Source organism: Capra hircus, chromosome 29 (genome assembly GCF_001704415.2).
Source record: "Capra hircus breed San Clemente chromosome 29, ASM170441v1, whole genome shotgun sequence".
Classification (NCBI taxonomy): Eukaryota; Metazoa; Chordata; class Mammalia; order Artiodactyla; family Bovidae; genus Capra; species Capra hircus.
In genome coordinates, this window is record NC_030836.1 from 43704262 (window position 1) to 43730506 (window position 26245).

General features: G+C 51.7%; 4 protein-coding genes across 9 annotated transcripts; 1 reads left to right on the top strand and 3 right to left on the bottom strand.

The window, feature by feature from the left end:
• On the bottom strand, nucleotides 1510–8873 carry LOC108634206. The gene is made up of 6 exons (XM_018042757.1): nucleotides 8817–8873; nucleotides 3368–3657; nucleotides 3062–3160; nucleotides 2044–2110; nucleotides 1768–1917; nucleotides 1510–1683 (listed from the first exon to the last, which is right to left on the bottom strand). The coding sequence occupies exons 1-6, from the start codon at nucleotides 8871–8873 to the stop codon at nucleotides 1594–1596; spliced, it is 753 nt and encodes a 250-aa protein (XP_017898246.1). The 3' UTR covers nucleotides 1510–1593.
• On the bottom strand, nucleotides 12207–18229 carry LOC102187109 (sororin). Of its 2 annotated transcripts, XM_005699876.3 has the most exons (6): nucleotides 18097–18229; nucleotides 17775–17869; nucleotides 17636–17701; nucleotides 17522–17557; nucleotides 14703–15140; nucleotides 12207–14511 (listed from the first exon to the last, which is right to left on the bottom strand). In XM_005699876.3, exons 1-6 carry the CDS (start codon nucleotides 18140–18142, stop codon nucleotides 14431–14433), a joined length of 762 nt encoding a protein of 253 aa, XP_005699933.1. In that variant the 5' UTR covers nucleotides 18143–18229; the 3' UTR covers nucleotides 12207–14430. The 2 variants fall into 2 exon arrangements, with proteins under 2 accessions (XP_005699933.1, XP_005699932.1); XM_005699875.3 differs by having other exon boundaries at nucleotides 17522–17701.
• On the top strand, nucleotides 18342–24392 carry ZFPL1 (zinc finger protein like 1). Of its 4 annotated transcripts, none has more exons than XM_018043490.1 (8): nucleotides 18342–18525; nucleotides 18843–18952; nucleotides 19265–19376; nucleotides 20468–20661; nucleotides 20754–20826; nucleotides 20900–21046; nucleotides 21288–21411; nucleotides 24306–24392. In XM_018043490.1, exons 2-8 carry the CDS (start codon nucleotides 18851–18853, stop codon nucleotides 24352–24354), a joined length of 801 nt encoding a protein of 266 aa, XP_017898979.1. In that variant the 5' UTR covers nucleotides 18342–18525; nucleotides 18843–18850; the 3' UTR covers nucleotides 24355–24392. The 4 variants fall into 4 exon arrangements, with proteins under 4 accessions (XP_017898979.1, XP_005699935.1, XP_017898977.1 ...); XM_005699878.3 differs by lacking the exon at nucleotides 24306–24392 and adding an exon at nucleotides 21922–22396; XM_018043488.1 differs by lacking the exon at nucleotides 24306–24392 and adding an exon at nucleotides 21922–22394 and having other exon boundaries at nucleotides 18353–18538.
• On the bottom strand, nucleotides 22216–24293 carry TMEM262 (transmembrane protein 262). 2 transcript variants are annotated; one of them, XM_013976038.2, is made up of 3 exons: nucleotides 22829–23079; nucleotides 22656–22723; nucleotides 22216–22518 (listed from the first exon to the last, which is right to left on the bottom strand). In XM_013976038.2, the coding sequence occupies exons 1-3, from the start codon at nucleotides 23003–23005 to the stop codon at nucleotides 22236–22238; spliced, it is 528 nt and encodes a 175-aa protein (XP_013831492.1). In that variant the 5' UTR covers nucleotides 23006–23079; the 3' UTR covers nucleotides 22216–22235. The 2 variants fall into 2 exon arrangements, with proteins under 2 accessions (XP_013831492.1, XP_005699934.1); XM_005699877.3 differs by having other exon boundaries at nucleotides 22365–22518; nucleotides 22624–22723; nucleotides 22829–24293.

The window sequence follows — 26245 nt, forward strand, 5'->3', positions numbered from 1 at the left end:
GTATTCTTGCCTGGAAAATTCCATGGACAGAGAAACCTGGCAGGCTACAGTCCATGGGGTCACAAAGAGTCGGACACAACTGAGCACACACGCACACACAGCTCAGTATAAAGTGAAAGTGAAGTCGCTCAGTCGTGTCCGACTCTTTGTGACCCCACGGACCAGAGTGTACTGGGCTCCTCCTTCCCTGGGATTTTCCAGGCAAGAGTACTGGAGTGGGTTGCCATTTCCTTCTTCAGAGGATCTTCCCAACCCAGGGATCGAACCCAGGTCTCCTACATTGTAGGCAGATGCTTAACCGTCTGAGTCACCAGGGAAGTCTCAGTCTAAAGCTGTGACCAAATCAATCCTTCACTGGTCCAGTGGATCACGAGGTTTTGGCCTGGGCAGGATCCCACGGGTCTGGTATAAGTCAAACTGGGTCTGACAAGGGGCCCAACCTGGACCTCCATCCCCCCAGCTAGTGTACCCTGCAGTGGGTATATGAAGGCAGAGAGATGGTCACGGTTCTTTCCACACCACACTACAGGATTCTGCCCAATAAATAATACCACCCTTAGGGTTATGGGGCTTTGCCAAAAGTTGTCCTATAGCATGCTGACCGATTTTGTATCTCATTTAGCAATCTCGTTTCAGGATTCCTCCTCTTTTTCTCCCTTGAACATATATGTGTCTTGCTTTCTTGTATCCTCCTTTGAACAGGCTTTGTCAGCTTGCTGGCTTTGTCATCTCCTTCATTAGGGAGTTGAAAAAAAATCTAAAGCACTTTATTTGTTTAGTGGTATGGGAAAAATTTCTAAGTTTTTGAATACTCCACCTATACATTCTCTGTGCGTCTGTCTCTTCTCTCTCTCATTACATCAGTAATCAGGGGATGCCTAGGAAGGCTCCCGGGGCTGGGCCAGGTCTGAGGGCAATGCAGCTGAGGGGTACAAGCCCTGAGGGCCTGTCGGTGGCCGGAGCACAGGGACCACAGCTGGACACTCGGGTCCATAGATGAGGTAGGGGTGGAATCTATGACTCAGGACAGGAAGACCATCATTGGTGAAGGGGAGCAGGTCTCAAGGCGGGGCCCCAGGAGACCCTGGTTGGAGGTGGGAGTGGGAATTCAAATTCCAGCAGCATTTCCAGGCCTGAAGTATGGGGCCCCTTTGGGGAGCTCTCACTCCCCGCTCCCCGATGACTTGACTGACAGAAGAGGAGACTCATCCAAGGCCACAGGGTAGAAAGTGGCTCTTCCTGCCCCTCCCTAATCTGCCCTTTGGAGTTAGACCTGGGGCTTCCAGCCTCCCAAGGAGAGGGTGTGTCCCCCTTCCAGTCCCACCCCAGTGCTTATCACAGGATCGCTTATCTTGAGGATGATAACAGCCAGATCTGGAGCCTCCTCTGGGGTGGGGGCAGCTCAGGGCTCAGGGAGGTGGAGGATGTTGGAGGATGGCCTACTTGGAGCTGGCGGCCTCCTCTCCACCTGGTTCCCAGGGCCCACACACAGGCAGGGGGAGCCGTGGCTCAGATTCGGTAAAGTTTACTGCAGGGAGCTGAGAGGAACAGCCAGGGGCCTCCCCAAGGAGATGTGCTGTCTCCAGCCTTGGCTCAGCTAGGGCCTAGGGCTGACGTGTTTCCGCTGTTGAGGGCAGGGTCAGGCTGCAGGATGACCAGTCCTGCCATCTGGGAGCTGGGTTGCTGCAGACAGGGGGGAATCGGTTGAGTGGCGCTGGGCAAACTGGTCCTCTCACCCCACCCAGAGCTGGGTGGAGTTCCTGGTACCTGGAACAGCGCCCCCTCCTGGATGGCCTGGGCTCCTTCCTGGATGGTCTTACCCTCCTCCTGGAAGGCCTCTCCTTCCTCCTGGATGGCCTTCTCTCCCTCCAGGATGGCCCTTGCTTCCTCTTTCAGGCTTTTATACAAGGAGTCAGGCTGGAACAAAGGGTTGCAGGGGCCAGAGGTGGGTAGATGGCGCCTGCCAGGGGCCTGCCCAGGAGCGGGGCTAGGAGGTGGGGAGAAGGCACCACAAAGGAGGTGGGTCCTGGGTTGAGGTCTCACCAGGTCTCGCAGCTTCTCCCCCAGAGCCAGATTGTCGGCTTGGATCATGCTGAGCGACTCCCGAAGCCTAGGGTTGAAAGGGAGACCTGCACCCTCAGCCCCCAGACTTGTCTTAGGCAGCCCCCCACCCCCACGGCACATAGCTCTTGCATGAGCTCCTGATCTGGCATAGCCACAAGCCCAGGGTTTCACCAGGAGCCCAGTCTGGTTCTGGCAAAGCCACAGGCAGGGAGGGAATTCGTCTCCCCTTGTGACTGGCAGCAGGGGACCTAGAGGGAGATGAATCCTGCTTCTCTTTAGCAAGGGGAGATCCGACTGCTGCCTTGCACGTACTGGCCCGGCAACCCTCTAAAGGAGCCTTGGGCTAGCCGCCCACCCCTCTGGTCTGCAGTGGGGGCTGTGGCAGGGTTCTGCATGGTCTCTGTGTGGAATTAGCCCGGCCCAAGCTCCTTGGCCAGATGTAGATGAATATGTGTCAACCACTCGGATCCATGGCTGTGGGAATCTCCTGCAGCCTTGGGGAATGACTGTCACACTCCTCCCACCCCAAGACCTCTGTCTCCGTGGAGTGTGGACCCTGGCATTGCCACTGGTAGACAAGTGGTCATGGGACTGTGCAGACCTAAGCTCCAGAGCCTGACATCCAGAGAACTGACCACCCCCACCCCCTTTCTCTACAGACCAAAATACCCCTCAAGTTTTGGACAGTTAAAGGTGGCGGCCCCTTGCAGGCAACGTCATAGACTGCCTGCTAATCGGGCACACGGGCACATGGATGGGAAAGGGCTGTGGCCCCCACTCCTCTGGGAGAGGACATACAAGGCCACTGATGCTTGAGAGGGAAGGGACCTACTGGCTAGCAAGGAGGTCACCCAGAGCAGAACAGAGAGCAGGGAAGGGAAGGAGGGGAGGAAGAGGGCCCAGTCAAGGCGCCGACTCACATCCAGCCCCAGGCCCTGCACTCCATTCTGGGAAACCCCGTCACCCTCCCCGTCCCCAGCTGCCCCGTCCGGCTCACCTCAGGCACACATTTTGCAAATGGCCCATTTCCCTTGAGGTCCGCTGCGGGCCCCAGTCTTCCTTATCCAGGAACTGGGACTCCTGGATGTCCAAGTCCCTGGGTGGGTGCACAGTGAGGATTGGACCCGAGGCTGGAGGCTGGAGGGTGGGGTGAGCAGAGGGGAAACCCAGCCCAAGGCCCAGGCTTCTTCAGTCCTGTCTAGGCCACCCCCACACACACCCCCCAGGGCTGAGTCCTGGCCCAGATCTGAATGTTGACGGCGGAGAAGCACCCTCCGGCCCCTCCCCTCTCGCAGGGCCTTACTCTGCAGGGTCGCTGGCGGGCTCGGTTGCGGTCAGGAGGGTAAACAGGAAAGTGGCGCTGGCTTCCTGCTCCTGGCCCAGCTGCTGCTCTGAAGAATCTGAAAAAGATGGCTTTGGCAGAGAGGGTGCCCTGGTGACTGAAGCGGCATGAGGCTGGCTCGCCGCCCGAGAACTGGGGTCCTCCCACACCCGACAGTAAGAGGATGGGCGCAGTGGATAGGGGTTCAGACCTCCCTCCAGGGAGGAGAAGAATTTCTCCAGCCCCCGCCCCGCCCACGGCCTCAGGAGGTCCTGTCACCTCTGTGTCTGGCTCCCCGGAGATCTGAGTGTCTTCTGGCTTCTGCTCCCCAGCAGGTGGCGGCGCTGGCTTCTCCTCGGGCTCCGAGTGGGCTGTTTGTCCATCCCAGGGACACTGAGGGAGATGGTAACTCAGTTGGTGAGCCACCCCCACCATCCTGCTGGTCTCCCCTTCCCAGCCTCCCCTGCTTTTCTTGGGGCGACCTCCAGCCTTGAGAACCGCCACCACCAGCTCTGACCTCAAAGTTAGGGTTGCCAGATTTAGTATGTAAAATGTAGGACACCCAGTGAAATTTGACTTCAGAATAAATGGTCATTTTTTTCAAGCGTATCTCAAACATTCCACAAGCCACACTCATACTTTAAAAAGTGTTTGTTTTTCATTTGAAATTCAAATTTCACTGGTGTGTCTTGTGTTTTATCTGGCAACCCTATCAAAGCTATACGGTAACGGTATCTTGCCAACTGAATTCTTGCAAATGCAAGGTGTCCCTGGTAACTTTGCTTTGGAAACTAGGCCTAAAGAAACATCTCCAAAAGAAAGAAAAATAATTCACACAGAAGTCCACAGTAGCCGACCGACAGCCAGAAGAAAAATTGAAACCTGCCTGAAGGGCCCAAATACAAGGAAAGGGAAGTAAGCAATGACTTCTGATTGTGATAGAACACAATCCACTCTGAAGTTCATGGTCTTTGGTAAACACTGGTCCACCAAACTCTGTCCTTGAGCCAAGTGTTATGCTGGATACTGAGACTACACAGATAGATGATTGTGACCAAGTTTTGCCCAGAAGCTCCCAGAGACGGGGGCGGGGGTGGCCTAGGCTCTCAGATGCCCACTGGGCAGGGACATGTGCCATCCAGAAGCCTGTAAAGAAAGCCTTGACTGAGAGGGCCACTTGGCTTAGGAGCTCCAGAAAGACTCCACCAGCGGGTGCTGCTTGGTCTACGAGTGGGGCGTCTTGGCCAGAGAAGGAAGAAGGGCAATCCAAAAAAGGAAGTGGCTTGGGCAGGATGATGCCAACGGGCATGGCACTTTCAGGCGTGGGGTGCTCCCACTGAGAGCCGGGGTGCGCAGGCCCGGGCTGTGGCCCCCAGGGGATAAGGAAGAGTTGAAGTAGGAGATAGATGGGCCCCTGGGCCAGAGACCTGCTGTTTGTCAGGTGGAATAAAACTGAAGCTTTGCCCTCAGCAGGTGAGATGCCCCGTTTCCTTCCTCCATTGATATGGAGGAAATGAAGTAATGGTGGGGAATTTGTGGCAGCAAAAAAAGAAATGAGACTTTTCTGATAACTTAGAAAAATAAGGAAACAATGAACAGGCTGGGGAAACAGCACAAACTGAAATAGTTAAGCAATCTTGGGTATTCTTTAGGGTTACTGCTAACAAACAACTTGTAGTTGGACTTGTCCTTCACAAAGCTAAACAAAGGAAATTACTCTCTGACTCCACAAGAATTCCACTCTGCACCCAGCTCTCTTCTCCCCCTACACTCTTTTGTAGCATTCTTCATTTCAGAAAGAAGGTCACGGGCCGATAACCAGAGACCAACCCCAGTTACCATCTGCCTGATGCCAGCTGTGGCTGTTTTGAGATTTTTTTTTTTTTAATCTATTTCTCTTTTAAAATGTTACATATTTATTTTGGCTGTGCTGGGTCTTCATTGCTGCACGCAGGCTTTCTCTAGTTGTGGCCGCCAGGGGCTAGTCTTTGCTGCAGTACTTGGGGCTTCTCATTGTGGTGGCTTCTCTCGTTGCAGAGCAGAGGCTCTAGGAGCACAGGTTTAGTTGCTCCACGGCATGTGGGATCTGCTCTGCTTCCCGGACCAGGGATCAAACTTGAGTCCCCTGCATTGGCGGGTGGGACCATCTGGGAAGTCCCTGTTTTGAAATCTTGCAAAAGGGAAAAAAAAAAAAAAAAAAACGCAAGATTTTCATTAGGATGTAAAACCTCTGTCTTTCCTGGGGGCACAGTTCTTGAGGTGCTGGCCTGCCGTTTGCGTTTTGCCTGGCAAAGAATAAAGCTATTCTTCCTTTTTTCCTCCAGACTCTGTCTCCATATTTCTAGTCAGCATCAGTGAACCGGGAGCCAAGATTTTAGCGTCAGCATGGGAGATCTTTGGGTGTTTGTGTTGTCGGAGCCGTGGCTGAGCAGATGGATGGGAGGAGGAGAGCCTGGGGGCAGAAGCCCAGGGCCTTGAGGGTGAAGGAGAGTGGCGTTCACAACTGCCGACTGTGACAAGTGTCTACTCTGAGTTGTACCGTGGAAGGTGAGCACGAGGCACTGTCAGGCCACAAACGCAGGCCTCACGTGGTCTGCATATGCTATGCACCAATGCACCACACAGGGTTGCCAAATAGAATACAGGATGCCTGGTTAAATCTGAGTGCCAGATAAACAATGAGGTTTGTTTTAGTATGGTGATGTTCCAAATATTGCAAGGGACAAACTTGTACTGCAAGATTATTATTTATTGAATTTGGGAGATGATTACTTTAAATAGAAAATTCATTGTTTATCTGACATTCAAATTTAACCAGGAATCCTGCATATTTTTGTTAAATCTGGCAACCCTAACGCCACGCCTACCTATTGGTGCCCATCAGAGGAAACTGGGACGCACGAACAGCTTTCTGGCTAGAATTAGTAACCAGAAAGTACTGGAGATGATTGGAGATATAGGAGAGTATCTGAACAATAAGAAATATGGAAAGTTGTAACATGATAGGGAGTCCAGGGTCACTGGTTCTTTGACTTCCCTTTGTGTCCACATTAGCCTCAGCTTGGCTGTCTAACAGCCGACTGTATGAAAGCTCTCTCCCCCAGGCTATTGAGCACTTTCCCAGAGAATGCCTGGCATTCCCTTGTTGCCCCATCAGGGTCCCACTGGCCAAGCATTAGAGGTGATCAATTCAGACTTAGACAGAAGACAGCTCCAAGCTGAAAATCCATAGACCCATGTTGGAGTCTCGCTCTGCAGTTCAAAGATGGGGCAGCCCCAAGCACTCAGGTTCAGTTTCTTAGCCTTTAAAATGGGTATCAGTTCAGTCGCTCAGTCGTGTCCGACTCTTTGCGACCCCATAGACTGCAGCACACCAGGCTTCCCTGTCCATCACCAACTCCTGGAACCTACTCAAACTCATGTCCATCGCATTGGTGATGGTATCCAACCATCTCATCCTGTCGTCCCCTCTCCTCCCATCTTCAATCTTTCCTAGCATCAGGGTCTTTTTCAAAAAGTCAGTTCTTTGCATCAGGTGGCCAAAGTATTAGAGTTTCAGCTTCAGCATCAGTCCTTCCAAAGAATATTCAGGACTGATTTCCTTTAGGATGGACTGGTTGGATCTCCTTGCAGTCCAAGGGACTCTCAAGAGTCTTCTCCAACACCACAATTCAAAAGCATCAGTTCTTCAGTGCTCAGCTTTCTATATGGTCCAACTCTCACATCCATGCATGACTACTGGAAAAACCATAGCTCTGACTAGATGGACCTTTGTTGACAAAGTCATGTCTCTGCTTTTTAATATGCTGTCTAGCTTGGTCATAGTTTTTCTTCCAAGGAGCAAGTGTCTTTTAATTTCATGGCTGCAGTCATCATCTGCAGTGATTTTGGAGCTCCCCCCAAATAAAGTCTCTCACTGTTTCCATTGTTTCCCCATCTATTTGCCATGAAGTGATGGGGCCAGATGCCATGATCTTAGTTTTCTGAATGTTGAGTTTTAAGCCAACTTCTTCACTCTCCTCTTTCACATTCATCAAGAGGCTCTTTAGTTCTTCTTCACTTTCTGCCATAAGGGTGGTGTCATCTGCATATCTGAGGTTATTGATATTTCTCCCAGCAATCTTGATTCCAGCTTGTGCTTCAGCCAGCCCAGCATTTCACATGATATACTCTGCATATAAGTTAAATAAGCAGGGTGACAATATACAGCCTTAATGTACTCCTTTCCCAGTTTGGAACCAGTCTGTTCCACATCTGGTTCTAACTGTTGCTTCTTGACCTGCATACAGGTTTCTCAGGAGGCAGGTCAGGTGGTCTGGTATTCCCATCTCTTTCAGAATTTCCCACAGTTTGTTGTGATCCACACAGTCAAAGGCTTTGGCATAGTCAATAAAGCAAAAGTAGATGTTTTTCTGGAACTCTTTTGCTTTTTCAATGATCCAACAGATGTTGGCAATTTGATCTCTGGTTCCTCTGCCTTTTCTAAATTCAGCTTGAACATCTGGAAGTTCACAGTTCACGTACTGTTGAAGCCTGGCTTGGAGAATTTTAAGCATTACTTTGCTAGCATGTGAGATGAGTACAATTGTGTGGTAGCTTGAGCATTCTTTCGCATTGCCTTTCTTTGGGAATGGAAATAAAACTGACTTTTTCCAGTCCTGTGGCCACTGCTGAGTTTTCCAAATTTGCTGGCATATTGAGTGCAGCATTTTCATAGCATCATCTTTTAGGATTTGAAATAGCTCAGTTGGAATTCCACTCCACAAATATTTATACTGAACCTTGATTTTGTACCGGGCCCTGCCCTGAATGTGGAAAGGATATAGAAAGGAATTCCCTCCTTTGGGGAGTCTGTTATGGACTGCATATAAAGATGCCTGGGGTCAGTTTTTACATATTCTACCAGGAGCTATGCATGTGATCATCAACCTGGACAACCAGTTGACCAAAGCAACTCTATCATAGAGGTGGAATCAGCTCTGCTTTTCATGAGAAAAGCAAGACTTAAAGAGGCTAAGTAACTTCGCTGTGGTCTCAGAAGAAACAAAGGTGGGGTTCAGAGCCAAGGCTGAGTTCCAGTCTGATGGCTGTCAGAGTTTGGCAACTTGCCAGTCACGTGGTGGGAGCACATGGGCCGGAGGTGGGAGTGGGGAAGGCAGCCTTCTCAGGACCATTCAAGCCTTGGGCCAAGGCCTTCAAGCCTCTTCTTTCAATCCTGAAGAGGCGGCAGGTCACAGGGTCTCAGGACTCAGGATGAAGCGGTGGGGGAGGGGAGCTGGGTAGGGAACTGTCCTGTGCAAGAGAGTGAAGTCTACACCCAGGGCCATGGGGATCAGTGTGAACCCTGTGGTTGGGTCCAGGATTCGTACTGGGGGAGGCTGAGGTCTCATGTTTGCCTCAGGCCACCCAGGTGCCACTGCTTTTGACTCACCCTGCCCCTCTTTCCTCCAGGGAGCTCGAAGCTCTCCAGGAGGCTGTGAGCTGCCATGGGCCAGGCTGGAGGGAAAGCATCACCCCTCTTCATCCTTCATGTGTCTGGACACTGGGAGGACAGAGCTTAATATGACTGATTCAGCCTCTACCCTCAGAGCTCAGACTACTATGTAAATGTGTATGTCCAACACACAGACTGTGAGCTTAAAGGTGCTGCGAGGGGTCTGCACATGGTCTGGGGAGTTAGAAAGGTGGGCATGGTCAGGTCTACCTGTAAATAACTATTGTTCACTGAGTACTTATCATGTACTATGCATTTTACTCATATCATTTCCTCTCATTCTCATCGAAATGACATGAGGTGGGGACAGCTATTCCCCACTTTTCCAAAGTTCACTTTATGCCACTTGCTTTTATGAAAAGTCCTAACACTGGCACCTGTTCTTGCTAACTGAAATTTCCAGTTTTAGGAAACCGGAGAAAATTCACATTTTTAGGGAAAAAGGTAAGAAGCAAAAACAACGTTCAGTTTTGGTTTCGAGTTTTGGAGGCAGCTTGCACTCCAAGCAGCCAGAAGAGCCCTTCCAAGCAACTCCACCAGAAACTGCACCCACCACCGCAGCACCATGAGCATCTGTGCTTCACCTCGATTTATGCCATGCCTGTTAGCAAGCTGAGTGTCCTAAGGCGACTGCTTCTCCACTTTACACCATTTCGGCTTACAAAAGGTATCACAGGAATGCTCTATTTTCAGATATCTGGGAAACCTATAGCTTTTTGTTGTTTTTTTAATGTTTATTTATATTTGGCTGTTTGGGTCTTTGTTGCTTCATGGGCTGTCCTCTAGTTGCAATGAGTGGGGGCTACTCTCCCGCTGCGGTACACGAGCTTCTCACTGCGGTAGCTTCTCTCGTCGTGGAGCACAGGCTCTAGGGCCCGTGGGCTCAGTAGCTGTGGCCCAGGGGGTTAGTTGCCCGGGGCACGTGGGATCCTCCTGGATCAGGGATTGAACCCTTGGGACAGGCGGGTAGGAAAGACTGAGCAGATGTGACACTTGAGCCAAAGCCACACCTAATCAAGGCGGAACTCAGCAGGTGAGGACCTTGCAGCAGCTCGGGGCCTGCACTGGGTCTCTGGACCCTAGACTGGAGACCTGGCCAGTAGCCTCACCTTGCAGTCCTCATGAGCACCAGCAAGCAATCTGGACCAGCAGGGCTCTGGGTTGCAAATAAGAGAAAACAGCACTGGGTAATTTACGCTAATGAGGAAGGGTACTGCGGAGTCAGGGAACTCTGAGGAAGAAGACTCAAAGGGCTGGAGGTGTGGAATGCTGGCTGCCAAAACATGAGGACCCCACCACAGGACTCAACCAGAGTGCTCTGCCATCTCCACACTGGACCACAGAGGTCCAGGGCTGCCACCGGACCTGTGAGGCCTTCACCTCACTGAATCCTCAACGATCCTTCTCTCTCCTCCTGGTCCTCGGTCCAGGTCCTCATGCAGTCTGGCTGGTTGACTCAGGTCAGATGCGCATGTTCTGGTCTCTGGGATCAGGGCAAGTGTCTGACCCCTTCATGCCCAAGGAGAAAAGTGGGTCTTGCTGTTGGGCCATTTGTAGGGGTTGACACTCTTGGCAGCCAAAACCTGATAACACCCATTACACGACTGCACGGGCAATGAGAAGTCATCAAAGGGTGTTTCTCTCATGGCTGCTTTTATTTTTTTGGGGGTTGTGCTGGGTCTTTGCTGCCGCACGCAGGCTTTCTCAAGTTGCAGCAAGCAGGGGCTACTCTTCACTGTGGGCTTCTCATCGCGGCGGCTTCTCTTTTGCAGAGCACAGGCTCTAAGCATGGGCTGAGGAGCTGCACATGCACTCAGCGTTGTGGCTCGCGGGCTCTAGAGCACAGGCTAGGCAGCTGTGACACACTGGCTTAGTTGCTCTGCAGCACGTGGGATATTCCTGAACCAAAGATCAAACTCGTGTACTTACAGGTACAATAGAATATACAAAAATGTATATATTACATTTTATCCATTCATCCATCAATGGTTATTTGTGCTATATCCAACTTTTGGCAATTGTGACTAATGTTCCTATGAACATGGGTGTGCAAATATCTTGAGACCCTGCTTTCACTTCTTTTGGATATTGTACCCAGAAGTGAATTGTATCAATATACATTTTTGTTATATACAATAGGTACAATGGAATATTACCCAGTCTTCAAAAGGAATTGATTCTGACACATGCTATCACATGGATGAACTTTGACAACATGGTGAGTGAAATGAGACATAAAGGAATGTCCCTGGTAATTCAGTGCTTAAGAATCCACCTTCCAATGCAAGATCCCATGTGCCATAGGGCACCTAAGCTGGAGTGCCACAATGAAGATCCAGTGTAGCCAAAATAAAAATAAACAAATTTTTTAAAACTTTAAGAAAGAAATGAGACACAAAGGGGCAAACATTCTCTGGCTCCTTATGGACAGAAAGTAGGATGGTGGGTGCCAGAAGCTGAGGCAATAGGGAATAGGGAATTAGTTACAGTCTAACAGGGACAGAGTTTCACTTTGGGAGGATGAAAAGGTTCTAGAGATGAATGATAATGATGGCTGCACAGCATTGTGAGTGTGTTTAATGCTACCAAACTGTACACTTAAGATGCTTAAAATGGTAAATTTTATGTTATGTATTTTGTCACAATAAATTAAAAAAAACACAAAACACCACTCTGGACTTGCCTGGTAATACACAGGGCTGTTGTTAAGGATTGAGTCCGATAATGTATGGGATTATTGTATCAAAGGGTTTCAAGCAGGAGAGAAACAGCATCATATTTTGTCTCTTAGAAAACTCACTCTAAGGAGATCCACTAGGAGGCCAGGGCAAATGTCCAGGGGCCACAGAGGTGGGATGGAGAGGTGCTGAGGAGCTTTTGGCTGATGGGATGGGGTGAAGGCGAGGGTAGATCTACGGATGATCCCAGGTTCCTGGCTGTGTGACTGGGTCAGCAGGTGGTGTTGATAACAACACGACAAGCACAGAAAAAGGCACGTTGGTAGATGAGCTGAATTTGAGATGACTTCTGAGTTGAGATAGTTTTAGAAGACAGTTCTAGATTCCAGTTTGAGCTCAGTAGAGATGTATGGTTTGGAGATAAAGACTAGTAAAATCTTGAGACTTCCCTGGTAGTCCAGTGATTAAGAATTCACCTTCCAATGCAGGGGATGCAGGTTCGATCCCTGGTCAGGGAACTAAGATCCCACATGCTGCTGGGCAACTAAACCCACATACAACTAGAGAGCCTGAGCACTGCAACTAAAGAAGCCTACACATTGCGAGGAAGACTCAGTGCAGTGAAAAAAACCCAACAACCTAGGAAGTCTTGAGCAAGGAGGGGGCATGTTTATTCTAAAAACGAGGAGGCAAGGGCAAGTGTAGAAAGGATGAGGAAAGGGAGAGCGGGTGTGCCATCTGCATAAAGATGCATTTATGTCCCTGGGCCTCCTCTGGCCTGGTGGGAGAATTCCTGGGAATCACAGCTTTGACTAGCTCCCCAGGGCGTTCTGCACCCACTGCTGTCGAGCACCCAGGCTGAGCCAGTGAGGAACTGGCTCCTTTTCCTGACAGGAATCTGTCAGGGAAAGGAAGCAGGGTAAGAGCTGAGGGTTGGTGCCCAGGTGCTAAGAGTGAAGCTCTTAGCAGCCTCACCCCAGACCGACTTCTTTCCTGCTGGGACATGAGGGAATGGGGCTCCCCTTCTTGGAGGAGTGACTTGACAGAAAACACAGACCTGGGGGTGCGAGTGATCTACCACAGGGCTACTGGAGGCCAGGCTGGCGGTCCCCCTTAAAAACAGACAACCAGCCCAAAGAAAGCATGGTTTCCTGGGTCCCACACCCTCAGCTCTGCCTTTGAGCCAACAAAAGAAAAGAGTCTATGAACAGACAGAAAATTTTTTGTGTGTTTTAATTTTAATAAGAAGTCCCAGTTTTTCCTTCAACTCTATTCTTAGTTTTTCAGGGACAGAGAGGAGTCTGTAGTAACAACACCAACTGAACATCATCTGGTGACTTCCGGCTTTCAGGACAAAGACATTTCCCAGGAGTTGTCCCGCCAGTCAGCGAGGACAACTCTCCAGGTACAGTCCAGTTCAAGGGCGTCTGGGTTCACCCTGGCAAAGGCGCTTGCGTGAGAAAGCATGAAGCGCTGGACAGGGAGCCTAGGGCTCCTGGGCCTTGCAGAGCTTAACCGGCACCCACCAGGCCTGTGCCATTTAAGGGACCCTAACCAAGCAAACACTCATCCTCCCTGATGTCCTCTGCTATCCACTAGCCCCTCCGCATTCCTCTGAGCTTCTACTTCCATGAATCCATAATCATCAAAAGGCACAGTGGCCTGGGCTACCGCGGAAGCTGCGGTTGGGCAGCCATTGAAAGCCCACCTTTCACCAATATTGAGAAAAGAGAAACAAGGGCTGGGGCATGCGGATCACCAGAGACAATGAGATGACCCCTTCCTCCCCCCAGTTCAACTCCTAGTACCTACCTCAGGCAGGGTCCTCGAGTGAGAGGATGCTAAGGAAGCTGAAAGTTAAAGCTGCTATCAACCTGGCCCCTTTCTGGCACGTGAGAAAAGCTTCCTAGAACTTAACAAAACACTAAGGTCACCAGGACCATACAACCCCAAAGTTTTTCTTCTAGAGCTGAGTAGACTGTACACTTTATAGAAAACAGGTATGACTAACAAAAGAGGGCGCCTTAAGCCATGGGCCCCTTCCTGGCCCTCTGCAGGCATCGACCCAGAATCCCTGAGCCTCAGGTTCTACGTTTCCTCGAGATACCTTCTTCATCTCAAGCAGCCATTGCTCCATCAGCCTGCATTTAACCCAACACCTCAGCAGCAACACACAGAACTACAAAATACAGCTTCCTTGTAGTAGACATTTATCGTCTGAGACACAACCAAGGCCTCCCTCTCTCCTACAAAAAAGACTCTATAGGCTGAGAGTCCAGATTCTTCCTCACAGATAGGACTTCTCCAATCCATGGGTTCAGTGCTCCCGGACCATCTACAGAATCTAAGAGGAAGCCCAAGCTTCACTACTAGATGGGCTCAAGGAGGGGAACCAAGCCCCAGCAAAGGTGACTCAGGAGAGAAAGCCCGAGGCTGGCCACAGCCCCTGCACCCGTCTCCGGCGGGCTGGTGCAGAACAGCAGCACTTCCCCACAGCAGCAGAGAGGTGCCCTCTCTCCCCACAACCCCCAGCCCTTTAACCTCCTCTGGCTGGGCCAGTGATGCCTGCTCCCGAGTCTGTGGCCTGACTGGAAAGTGGCTGGGATACTCTGGGAGGCGAGGGGAGGATGATAGGTCACTGACGACAGACAGGACACCAATGTGACGCTGAGCCAGGGAGGTCCCCCTTCTGGAAGCTCGGATGGCTGCCGCCACTGCACCAACCCCCAAAGGACAGGCCCCACGTGCAGCAACAGCACACGCATGGGGAACAAGACCAGCGCTGGGGACCCCAAGCATCTTTTCCACAAGGAGAGGGAACTATGTACAGCGGGAGGAGGGCAGAGTCTGGCCAGGGACACCCCCACTTCATCTCATTCAACCAGGAGATCAAAGCGCTCAGCGGCTTCAAACTCAGCATTCATGGCCGCGGCCCACTCATCCAGCTCCGATTTCTGGGGGAAGAGAAATGGGGGGCAGGTGAGTGGCGAAGGGGGCACGTAGGCTGTGTATCTCCACCCATACTCTGCAGGCACTGCCTTTCCACCACAAGAGCCAGGGCTGAGCCCCTGCTCTGCCTGTGTCCTGATGTGTCCCCCCGTGTGTCTGGCGTGGTAGCAGAGGAAGACCCCTGCCCCTCACTCACCAAGATCTCTGGCAGCTTTTTCTTCTTTCGTCTCTCTTTCACAACCAGAGGGGAGATTCCAGGGAGAGTTGTGTCTGGGGCCCAGGGCTTCACAGAAACCCTGGGGACCTCAGCTAACACTGAATCCACCACTGGCGAGACTCCAGCCAAGTCTTCAGCTGCCAGCAGCCCCTCAAAGCCAAAGCAGGACCGGCGGCCTGGGGTGGAGGTGGACGCAGAGCCCAGAGTCTCCAGGCGGCTGTACGAGCGCCTGACCTTCTTTGACATTTCCAAGTCTCTGGCGTCCACGTCTCCTTTCCAGGAGTTGGACTCAGCACTCACGGGGCAAAGCACAGGAGTGGAGGGGGCGGTGACAGGGACAGTGCAGGTCTGGAAGAGGTCCTCCTTAGTGAGCTTCTTGCTAGGAGGGTTGTTTTCTTTCTCCAATAAAAAGGCGATCTGTAGCAGGACAGAAGAGAGAATGCCTCCCAGTTATTTAATTGTGCTACTAGCCCAAGGATCTAAAATGTCCATCCAGTCACTAAGTCCTTACTGGTCACCTGCCAGGCACTGTGCCAGGCACTGGGAAGACAGCAGGGAAGAAAACAAAGAAGACACACCTGTTTCCACAGGGCTTCCATTCTAGTGGGAAAAAGACCACAGGGGGAATCGTGTCACATGTTAGAGGCGCTAAGCACCTTGGGAAGAAAACAGAACAGGATGGAGCGTACATGGGGTGAGCGGGAATTTTAAATGGGTGTAGGTCAATGTAGACCTCACCGAGACAGACGTAGCACTTGAAGGAAGCAAAGGAGTCAGTCATCCAGAGAACTGTCCTAGGCAGAGAACAGAAAGTGCAAAGTCCTGAGGTGAAACTGTGCCAGTCAGGGTCAAGGACAAGAAGGGCAGTGAGGGTGAAGTGAGAGGGAGTGAGCCGAGGAACTGGTGATGGGATTCGAGAGGTAACGCGGGTGTTATAGGGCATGTCTGCAGGCCATTATTTTAAGGGGAGGCCCCGGGAGCCATGGCAAGGTTGTGAACAGGAAAATGCTTAATCTGACATGTGTATTAAGATGTTCACACGCTGGTTTCTCATAATTCCAGTCTCAGCTCTAGTGCTGCTTCCTCAGAGAGACGGTCCCTTACCATGGAACGGAGGCTAGCCCCTCCTTACCTCTGCCCGTCACCCTCTGTCACAGTGACCCCTTTCCTGGCCAGCGAGATCACTACTTGATTTTGACTGTTTGCTGGTTGGCTGAGACCTCAACTAGAATGCGCACGTCCCACGTGAGCAGGTGTCTTCATCTGTCTGGTTGACCTGGCCTATGCCCAGCACCTTCAGCAGAGCCCTGCATGGAGCAGGTGTTCAATACATAAAGACTCAACTGACTTTCACAAAACTTGACACTGAGCTTTCTGATAACTAAGGTGAGAAACAGGACAAATTTAGTGACCCTTGTGGTTTAAAAGAATTTCATTAGTTATCATGAGACACTTCCTGGCTATAGGCTCTGGGGAAATCTATCCCATCAGTCTTATTAAAAGGGATGCTGAACAAAACGAGGGTCACCCAGACTACCACTTTGTCAGTCCCTACAGCCATCCAAGTCCTTGCACATTTTTTTGGTCCAATATCTCATGAATTTATCATTCAGACAACAACTATACAAACAAAGTACTCTTGGCTATTCATAAGGCCTATCGGGAAGGCTTCAGGGAGGAGGTATCCTTTGAGCTGAGTCCTGTGTGATCGGGCTCTCCAGCAGAACTCCAGCAACACTCTGCTTTTACCTTACTTCATGCGCCCAATGTCTCACTTTAGGACTCCTTTGATGTCCTCCTACTTGGTCTTGGAGTCCCCAGAAGGCTTTCTCCAACCAGACCCAAGAAGGATCTTTCTAAAACACCCAAGGCTGCCTCAGTAACTACCTTGCGACTCTCCAAAGCTGCCCACAGAACGAAGGATGAAGTCCAAGTTCATCAGGATCTGCTCTGGCTTAGTACACTCCCTCTCCTGACAAGGTCTACTGCAGACAGACCAAAAGTGCTGTTCCTGAAACCTTGTGCTTCTCCTTGTGGACTCCAGGTGTCTACAAACACAGTTTCCTTTGCCTGGAACACTGCTAACTTGTCTTCAAAGACTAAGTTCAAACACCTCTGTGAAACGTTCCCTGAGCTACCTGGTCTGGGTTAGGTATCTTTACAGTATCTACTACTTTCTTTATTACAGTCCTCAGCACACTATGTTACCACTTGTTTTTCTCCCCAATTGACTAGAAGCCTCTGAGCTACTCAAAGGCAGGTAACATTTCTCATTCGTTATATTTTCAGGTGCAGATCTTCTGTTAATGAGACACCTTTAACAATAATTTCTGCTAAAACAGTTCAAGACATTATAAGTTACTGAGTAAAAGAGGCTAGAAAGAAAAAAAAGTAGTAAGATCCAACTCAACTTTAAAAGGAAAATGGTAGAGAATACCAGGGCATTAAACGCACCAAGTGTGTAGGAAGTAAGCAAGCCTGGCAACATATGCAGGTGTCCAAAGGCAAACTGTTTCAAAATACAGCAAAAACAACTCCCTGGGCAGACATGAATGAGTGAGTGAAAGTCGCTCACTTGTGTCCAACTCTTTGCGACTCCAGGCCAGAATACTGGAGTGGGTAGCCTTTCCCTTCGCCAGGGAATCTTCCCAACCCAGGAATCGAACCCAGGTCTCCCGCATTGCAGGCGGATTCTTTACCAGCGGAGCCACAAGACATGAGCAGCCATTATATCCCACCCCAGCTGTAGAGTGTCTGTCCTGGACTCCCCTTAACTAAGAAAATGAAAATGAACTTACCCGGGGGCTTCTTCGAGGAGAGTTAATGGATGTGATCTGTGGGGACAACGAGTTGATCACACAGCCGACTCCCGATCCTGGCTCTCCACCTACAACCCCTCTCTCAGCCCTCACCTCTACAGTATGGGCCACGATCTTCTTCAAGACGATGGGCTTTCTGACTGGAGCCTCCTGAGGCGCCTGGAGAAGAGGAGTTAACATGAGGTCTATATTAGCCCAGAGGCTTCCAGGGCAGGAGGAACCTGAGGCTCACCTTAGGCAAGATTTCCGGGAGGGTGTTTGGGAGATCAGAGCCTGATTTCCGCTGGGACCTCCGCAGAGACCGAGTGGGAGTTGGGGCGCTGGGTCCTGCAATCAGAAAAATTTAGGAGGTAGGGGAGGACTCTAGGCCTGAGTCTAGACAACAGGTTCTGAAGAAAGAGAGAGAAGGTTCCCAAACAGGCCCTTTGGGGGCGCCTTCCTGGCCAGGAGACTAGGGAGCCTTGGAGGGCGGCGGGCGGGGGAGGGGGTTCCTCACCGAACTGCGTCCCTCAAACGGCTCAACCCCACCTCTCCCGCGCGCCCCCTCCGCTCACCGGGGCACTGGGGGGCCCCTCCGGACCGGGTTCGTCTCTCGGACATGTCTAGCTGTGGTCTCTATCCCCTCTGCCGCAGGTGCCGCCACCAGAGCGCGCGCCAACCCGAAGGGTAAACGTTCGAATTACCCGCCTAGCGCGGGAGGAAGCGGAAGTGACGTAAGGGGGAGGGCCGCGAGCTCCGGTCACTCCTTTTTCCACCCTCCTCCATGTCTAGCGTCTACAGGGGCGGGGTCACTGGCACCCTGACGTCATCAGAGCGCGCCGCACCCGGAAGAGACGTGGCAGCCGAGGGATAATCGGAGCGTTGTGAGCTGGAGAGAGCTGGGCGAGAGCTTGGCTGAACGCGGTCTGACCTTCCGCTCTTCGGACCGGCCCTCGCGCCCGTGAGGACCGGTGCCGCAGCCGATTAGTAACACAGAGAGTGGGGTCTGTGGAGAAGGTGGGGGCGGGGCATGGAGGGGGTGGGGCTCAGGAGGGACCTCTGGGGGCGGGGCCGGTGGTATCGGAGAGACTGATGGAGGGGCCTGCCCAAGGATGGGATGAAGGACGAATACGGGGGTCTCAGGAGGCGGGATTTATGCAGGGGCCGTGGCCCAGAATATAGAGAGACGGTGGGCAGGAGTTTGGGGTTGGAGCGGATACGTGCGGTGTCTAGGGAAGTTAAGAGTGGAAATAAATTGGGGTGGTAAATGTGTAGAGGTCAGCAGAACCTGGCTTCCTGCCAACTGTGACGCTTTCCTTAGGGTCGACTATGGGACTTTGCAAGTGCCCCAAGAGGAAGGTGACCAACCTATTCTGCTTCGAACACCGGGTCAACGTCTGCGAGCACTGCCTGGTAGCCAATCACGCCAAGGTGGGTGTTCATGTTAGAGACTGAGCAGGGCACTAGGTGGGCAGGTCGTCGACTTTCCTCCAAATTTATGAAAGGTCTGGCCCTAAAATGGGAGCTCCGCAAGGACAGGGACTTAGTTTATTTTGTTCACTGTTGTATCCCCAATGCCTAAGACAGAGTCTGGCACATATGTGCTCAATGAATGTTTATTGATTGGTCAAACAAAAGAATGAATCTCCTCTGTGATGACAGAAATTCTAAGAGGCACCTGGGCCTTGGGGAGACGGGCTGTGGAGCCCTGGCTCCAGTTGTGACCCCCTTCTCCCACTTCAGTGCATCGTCCAGTCCTACCTGCAGTGGCTCCAAGATAGCGATTACAACCCCAATTGCCGCCTGTGTAACATACCCCTGGCTGCTCGGGAGACAACCCGCCTCATCTGTTATGGTGAGGCCTGGGCACCCTGGGGGTGGGGATATGGACAAGACCAGTGTGACTGGTTTCCAGCGGCTCCCCAAGCAGCAGGACAGTGAGACCTTCAAGCTTGGGAGGCTGGAACTCAGATTCTGGTCCCACTAGGTAACTTACCTGCTATGTGAGCTCAGGCAAGCCACTTTCCCTTTCTAGGCCTTAGTGTTTTTCCCTAAAAACTAAGCTCCTAGCTTCCTGCCTGCCAATCTCTCGGGTGTGGTTGTGGCTGTGAGCAGTAGCTGGCTGTACCTGTAGTGAGCTGAAAGCCTGGGGCTCTCAGACGTTCAGGATCTATTTCTAATTCCAACATTACACAGAGAGGAACTGAATTTCCCACAGTAACGTCAGTTAAAAGAAGTCAACAGAGGCATGTGTCATGATCTTGACCCGACTCTGCTGTAAGAGCCTTAGCTCCACTTTTTGAGCTTAACGTATGTGTTTCTCACTGTGAGTGTGTGTTTATATGTTCATGAGTTAAACGTGTGTTGTGTCTTTACCTGTTAGTGTATTCATTGGTACTGTGGGTGAGTGAATGGGTCAGTGTTGTATGTGAATATATGAGCATGTTGTGAGGTTGCAGAATTCCTGGGTGTGAATGCTTGGGTATTAGCATACTTGAGTGTATGTGAGAGTTAGTGTGCCTATAAGTGTGGATATAGGGGATGGCACTTGTGTTTGACTACATGTATATAAACGTGTACATTTGTGCCGATGGATGTGTACACGCATCCAGGTGCCTGTGTATATGTCTAGTAACCTTTTGAGCTCTTAGCCCAGTGAGTTTGTGATGAGTGCAGGTGCAGAGAGGACTCCCGGAGAGGGTAGGTGGCATATTCTTCCCACTTCCCCCAACCCCCTAGGGGCTGGGCAGCCTGTTAGCATCTGCCCTATCTTAGACAGTGGTGGCCAGGAAGACCAAAGTCTTAAGGTACACTGATATAATCTACCTGGGAAGGAGGGGGCCCTGGGCTTACACACGTGTGCAGATATCTCTGCAGTGGGCTAGTGGACTAGGGGTCCTAAGTGTCTTCTTCATGTCTTTCCTCCACTACTTCGTGGGCTCTAAGATCTCTTCCACTGGGCCTGCCTCAATGAGCGTGCTGCCCAGCTCCCCCGAAACACAGCACCTGCTGGCTACCAGTGCCCCAGCTGCAGTGGCCCCATCTTCCCTCCAACCAACCTGGCTGGCCCCGTGGCCTCTGCGCTGAGAGAGAAGCTGGCCACGGTCAACTGGGCCCGGGCAGGACTGGGTCTTCCTCTGGTGAGAATCTTTCTGCCCTGGGTCCCACCTGGGCCAGAGGGGTGGGTTGGGACAGCACTGGGCAGACTGGTGACATCAGTTCTTTCCTCCAGATTGACGAGCTGGTGAGCCCAGAGCCTGAACCCCTCAACACATCCGAGTTCTCTGACTGGTCCAGCTTTAATGGTAAGTGGTACCCTCCACTGCTGATGGGGTCCTTGCCTTCCCACCCTGCTGACCGCTCTCTTCCTGCCCATAGCCAGCGGTAGCCCTGAACAGGAAGAGACAGCCAGTGCTTCTGCTGCCCCAACCTTCTACAGCCAAGTCCCCCGGCCCCCTGCCTCCCCGAGCCGGCCTGAACAGCACACGGTGATCCACATGGGCAATCCAGAGCCTCTGACTCACGGTGAGCTGGGGAATTGTCCAGGCCAGAGGGGGATAGAATGGGGGGCGGGTATGCAGAGGGAGCTCGGCAGTCCACCCACCCACCCACAGAACCCTTCCTGTTCCATCAGACGTCACCTCCCCACGATCCCAATATGCTCTGTCAGGCTGAAAAGTGCTAGGGTCTCCTGCCCTCCCCCCTCCCCACCCCTCTCTGGGCCAGTTTCCTGAACCTATGGATGCTGGTGGCTCTGCCCCTGCAGCCTCAGCCCCGAGGAAGGTGTATGACACACGGGATGATGAGCGGGCACCAGGCCTCCACCGGGATTATGATGACGACAAGTACCGGCGCCGGCCAGCCCTGGGGTGGCTGGCCCAGCTGCTCAGGTACACAGGGTCAGGTGGGGCAGGATGCTAGGAACGAGGAGTTGGGGGAGTGAGAGCCAGAGGCCCTGGGGGGACGGTTTCATGATAAAGGAGGCCTGTCCTGGGTAATAACGGGACCTGGTGTTGGGGCCCTGCATGGAGGCCTGGGCTGGAGTCTGCCCCTCTCCAGCTCTTTACTTCCCTGCTGCATATGAGTTTCAGACTCAGGCTCTTGAGGCCCCTTCCCACTCTGACACCTCCCCAGTCTTTGTGACTCCCCTTAAGCCTGACACATTCTGGCTTCCAGAACACAGCTGTTGCCTCAGCTGCTTTGAGCTCCACGATCATCCTTGTAGCGGGCAGGCGCAGGGATGAGCCGCCCCTTCTGCCCCCATGGCACATTTGAGGAAACAAGGCTCAGGGCTGGTGGCACTGGGGCCAGAAGACAAGGGTCGTGGCTGGCACTCCTCTCCCAGCCACAGGGCCACCAGGGACCTGAGGCCTGACCTGACTTTCCCCTCACCCCCCCAGGAGCCGGGCTGGGTCCCGGAAGCGGCCGCTGACCCTGCTGCAGCGGGCGGGGCTGCTGCTGCTGCTGGGGCTGCTGGGCTTCCTGGCCCTGCTGGCCCTCATGTCTCGCCTGGGCCGGGCTGCGGCTGACAGCGACCCCAACCTGGACCCACTCATGAACCCTCACATTCGTGTGGGTCCCTCCTGAATCCTTGCCTATGGCTGGGCCAGCCTAGGACCTAGGAGCCTGAGGAGGGGCGTAGGGGAGGCCGTCTGGGGGGCCCTTCTCTGTTCCTCTCTCTTAAGCCTGAGACACTAAGATCCCAGACCCAAAGTCAAGTCCACCAGAGTGGTTGCAGGCTAGGCCTGGGGTCCCTGCAGATCAAGCATTTGACTTGCTCCTCCTGGGTCTCCAGCTTCCCCCGCCTCCCCATTCTTCCTGCCGACCAAAAGGAGCCAAAAGGTGGAAATAAATGATAGACTTTATTAAAACACCCGAAGCAGCCTTTTCCTTCCCCCTTCTCAGCCCGGGTCCCAGGCCTCAGTGGCTCTCTTCCCGGTACTGGATGGCGAGAAACTCCAGGGACAGGCGGTTGAAGAACATGGCCCCGTTGAGCACTGGGCAGAGGAGAGAGCCCCCGTCAGCCTTGCCTGCCCCCTCCTTGCTGTGTCTCTGCGTTCCAAAGCTCCCCCTCCCCGAGTCCACCTTCCTCCCCTACTTACTCAGGATGGTCAGGGAAAAGCAGCGAAGAAACTTGTCATATGTCATCTCCGCGTAGAGTGACCCCATGGCGGCCCAGCAGATGCTGATCACCTGGGAGAACTGTAGGCCCCATCCCGTGGGAGAGTGGCCCCTGACACAACAGTGGGGTTTCCATCAGCCCCTGGGCCTCCCCGGGCCACCTCTCGAGCCCCCGCCCCAGCCTACCATCAGGACAACTGTGTAGCGGAAGCTCATGCGGTCGTAACGGTAGGTGACCCAGAAGTTGTGCACGTCGTTGGCAAAGACAGCCAGGTGTATGAAGAAGAGCATCAGTGCAGCCATGGTGAGAATCATGCCTTGTGGGAAGAAGAGCACAGCCACACGGTCTCGCCACCGCATCATGGCAGGAGTACAGACTCAAGGCGGGCGGCAGAGCTTGAGCAGGCGGACACTGTCCAGGAAGAGCAGCCGACCCCTCTGGTTCTAGAGCGCCCAGTCTGGAATAGCCATGGGATTCTAGAATAAGAAGGACATTGTAAAGTACAAGATTCTAGAACATGGGCTGGTTCCGGCCAATACAGCCATGTTTCATGGGTGGCCAGGGCAGCTCTAAATTGGGGGAGGGCGCCAGGCTAAACGTACAGAGCAGGGGGCCCTATTGTACGGAGGAAGGGACAGCGCTCCTCATCCTAGTTTGTGCTCTGATGTGAGTCTTCTCACTGAGTCTGCAACATGTCCACGCAGGAGGTAGTGTGGTCACCTTCCACAGATGAAGAACTGGGATCCAGAAAAGGGGTGGGGCATGTAGATCCTCAGGGCATCTTAGGTGTGTGTGAGGTCAGATGTGATCTCATTTATTCAAGTCTCTCCGGTGTAACTGGAAGGTGTAACCAGGTGAGGGCAGGCCTGAGCTGGATCACAAGCTACAAGTATTTGTTCCAACTTCTGATGGAAGGGACAGTGGATCCTCCATAGCTGTCCCGGGACCTTCCCACAACCTCCCAGGCATGGCCTGGAGAGCAACTGGCTTTTCCATCTTCTCCTAGATGTTCTTCCAACATATGATGCTGACCAGCTCTCCCCTCTGCCACCTTCCCGCAGTTAGCATCCTCACACCCATCGCCTCTACTCTGCCAGGAGTCCCAGGAGAAAGCTGGTATTGGTGGCACAAAGCCTATTTTACTCACAGACCTGGGGCACAGAGGGGGACTGTCTGCTGAAGTTTTCACAGTAAGGGACTTGGTACTGAGACTAAGATCCAGTTCTACCCAAGGCTGTGGAATGGGCAAGAACAGAAGCCAAGAAAAGAAAATTGTGAGAACTCCAGGACTGCCAACAAAATAAGGCCGAAAACTGGCCCAAAATGGTGTGGAGGAATGTGCAATCTCCCAGGAACTAAAGGAGAAAAAGTTGATTTTGAATTTGGCCAGCCCTGTTTCCTCCTGCCTGACTGCCCCAGAAGTCAGGTCCCAGGCCTGGCCAAGATCTGAAATCTCCAGCCTTTGGAAGGAGTAAGGTTAGAACCTGACCCCATCAACCATGGTTGCTGCCCAGTGTCATTAATCACAAAACCCTCAGACCTCATCTTAACACATTGAAGGGGTGATGCCTGTTCCCCCGCTGTGTTCACACTGTTGAAATGCTTGTTCACACTGTAGTTTTCATTTGAATACAGATGAACTTTTTTTTTTTTTTTGGTTAGGTCTCCTACCTCAATGCCATTTTTAAAAGTTATCCGAGTATGTTCTTGAAGATTTGCATGATACACAAGCATACAGAGGAATCTTCCTCCGCACCCCTCCCACCACAGAAGTAACAGTTGGTGAGTGGGCATCTTTTGAGTCCCTTGATGTAACTTCATACACCGGCATGTATGTCTCTACATGCATAACTTAAAAGGATCACGCCACACATATTGTTAAAATATATATATTTTTAAAGTTAACATGGGACTTCCCTGGTGGTCCAGTGGCTAAGACGCCGTACTCCCAATGCAGGTGGCCCGGGTTCATTCCCTGGTCAGGGAACTAGATCCTACATGCCACAGCTAATACCAGGCACAGCCAAATAAATATTTTAAAAAGTTAAAAATATACTTGAATAAACACAACTAAGATATATTAACTTCGTCAGTGAAGGGGTTCCCCCTCACTCATGTGTAATGCATGATGAGGCGCTAGGTATTGATAGGCATTTGAAGAAGAGTGTTAGGACATGATTACTAGATACAAGATTGGTTGATGTCCTACAGGGCAATAAAAACAAAATTTTGAGGTTATTTTTCCACTGGATAGTCCCACTGGAGATGTTTCACATCTCTCCAACACTATCTGAATTGCAAGATCAAACAAATGTACACTCCTGTGGGTAACTGAATAGTCTTTGGGTGGGCTTGTGAAACAATGCCCCAGTATGGTATTGGAAGGTCATGCTACACTGTCTTTATTCCAACTGTTGGATAATTTTTCAAAACAGTATTTGTGATTTTTTTTAAGTTTATAGATTTCCTGGAGTAGATCTAAATCTTTATACTTTTGTCTTCATTTTTCTTAAGATTATAGCTTCATAAGCTGAAATCTTCATATATATATTTTTAGACAGTCTCTGAATATCCCATAGATTTAGGGGTCAACAAACTTTCTGTGAAAAACAAGATAGTAAATGGTTTTGCCTGCCAAAGAATAAATAAAGTGGTTTCCATTCCACCCCGGACCCCCAACCCATAATATGTCTCAAAGACCACACTGACAAAGTCTTTTTCTCCTTTTTCATCCACTCAAACTCCGTGTGTCTCAATTTGAACTCCCAAGTCTTTCCTTACCTTCAGCTCTTTACTTCAGTGAACAGCTGTGCATTTGTCCCAACCAGAAGCCTGAGAATTACCTTCAACACCTCCTCCTAACCCCTCTAGGCAGAGCATTTCAACAGTCACTTGGAGAAACAAAGTTAGTCTTTCCGTAGTGCATGCGCTGTAGCCCGGCCAGGTTCCTCTGTCCATGGGACTTCCTAGGCAAGACTACTGGAGTGATTTGCCATTCCCTTCTCCAGGGCATCTTCCCAGCCCAGGGGTGGAACCCAGGTCTCCTGCATTGCAGGCAGATTCTTTACCACTGAACCACCAGGGAAGTCTTATCAGTGAGTTAAGATCTACCAAGTGTGTCTTCTCAGGGTATAACAGGAGTTCTCAAATGTAAGCGCATCAGAATTACTTAAAGACTTAAAAAAAAGAAGCTAGGTCTGAGGGGAGCCCAGTCTTCACAACTCGCCACAGGTAATTCTGAAGGCTATTCTGATGCGCGTCAGAGGACCAGGCCATGAGAGACACTTCCCTTGAGGCACTGTGGTTGTCCTTTAGTCCCTAAGTCGTGTCTTTGAGACGCCATGGACTGTAGCCCGCCAGGCTCCATGGGGTTTTCCAGGCGAGAATACATGCATTTAATCCTCACAGTCTCCTTGTTAAATATGTGCCCCGATATTAGGAATGAAGGAAAATGAGCTGCTGCCCACCCCCTCTCCCCTCAACAAGGCAGTGGCAGGATGCCAGGCACACGCTCTCTGGCTCCACTGGCCCGCGCTCCCTCCACTGCCTGCATATAGGGACATAGGGTGGAAGCCACGACTCGTCCTCCTTCCGGGAAGACA

What these genes read in the sequence shown, in the direction of transcription:
- LOC108634206 (XM_018042757.1), bottom strand. Translation starts at nt 8,873, where the DNA reads ATGGCAGCTCACAGCCTCCTGGAGAGCTTCGAGCTCCCTGGAGGAAAG. An exon ending in CTGGAGGAAAGAGGGGCAGG is followed by an intron (nt 3,658 to 8,816) that starts GTGAGTCAAAAG and finishes CAGAGGTGACAG; the next exon opens with GACCTCCTGAGGCCGTGGGC. An exon ending in CCCGCCAGCGACCCTGCAGA is followed by an intron (nt 3,161 to 3,367) that starts GTAAGGCCCTGC and finishes GCACCCACCCAG; the next exon opens with GGACTTGGACATCCAGGAGT.
- LOC102187109 (XM_005699875.3), bottom strand. Translation starts at nt 18,142, where the DNA reads ATGTCCGAGAGACGAACCCGGTCCGGAGGGGCCCCCCAGTGCCCCG. An exon ending in AGGGGCCCCCCAGTGCCCCG is followed by an intron (nt 17,870 to 18,096) that starts GTGAGCGGAGGG and finishes TTCTGATTGCAG; the next exon opens with GACCCAGCGCCCCAACTCCC. An exon ending in CTCCTCGAAGAAGCCCCCGG is followed by an intron (nt 15,141 to 17,521) that starts GTAAGTTCATTT and finishes GTCCTGCTACAG; the next exon opens with ATCGCCTTTTTATTGGAGAA.
- ZFPL1 (XM_005699878.3), top strand. Translation starts at nt 18,851, where the DNA reads ATGGGACTTTGCAAGTGCCCCAAGAGGAAGGTGACCAACCTATTCTGC. An exon ending in CAGGACTGGGTCTTCCTCTG is followed by an intron (nt 20,662 to 20,753) that starts GTGAGAATCTTT and finishes TCTTTCCTCCAG; the next exon opens with ATTGACGAGCTGGTGAGCCC. An exon ending in TCCAGAGCCTCTGACTCACG is followed by an intron (nt 21,047 to 21,287) that starts GTGAGCTGGGGA and finishes CTGCCCCTGCAG; the next exon opens with CCTCAGCCCCGAGGAAGGTG.
- TMEM262 (XM_013976038.2), bottom strand. Translation starts at nt 23,005, where the DNA reads ATGATGCGGTGGCGAGACCGTGTGGCTGTGCTCTTCTTCCCACAAGGC. An exon ending in GCTACACAGTTGTCCTGATG is followed by an intron (nt 22,724 to 22,828) that starts GTAGGCTGGGGC and finishes TGGGGCCTACAG; the next exon opens with TTCTCCCAGGTGATCAGCAT. An exon ending in GCGGAGATGACATATGACAA is followed by an intron (nt 22,519 to 22,655) that starts GTTTCTTCGCTG and finishes TCCTCTGCCCAG; the next exon opens with TGCTCAACGGGGCCATGTTC.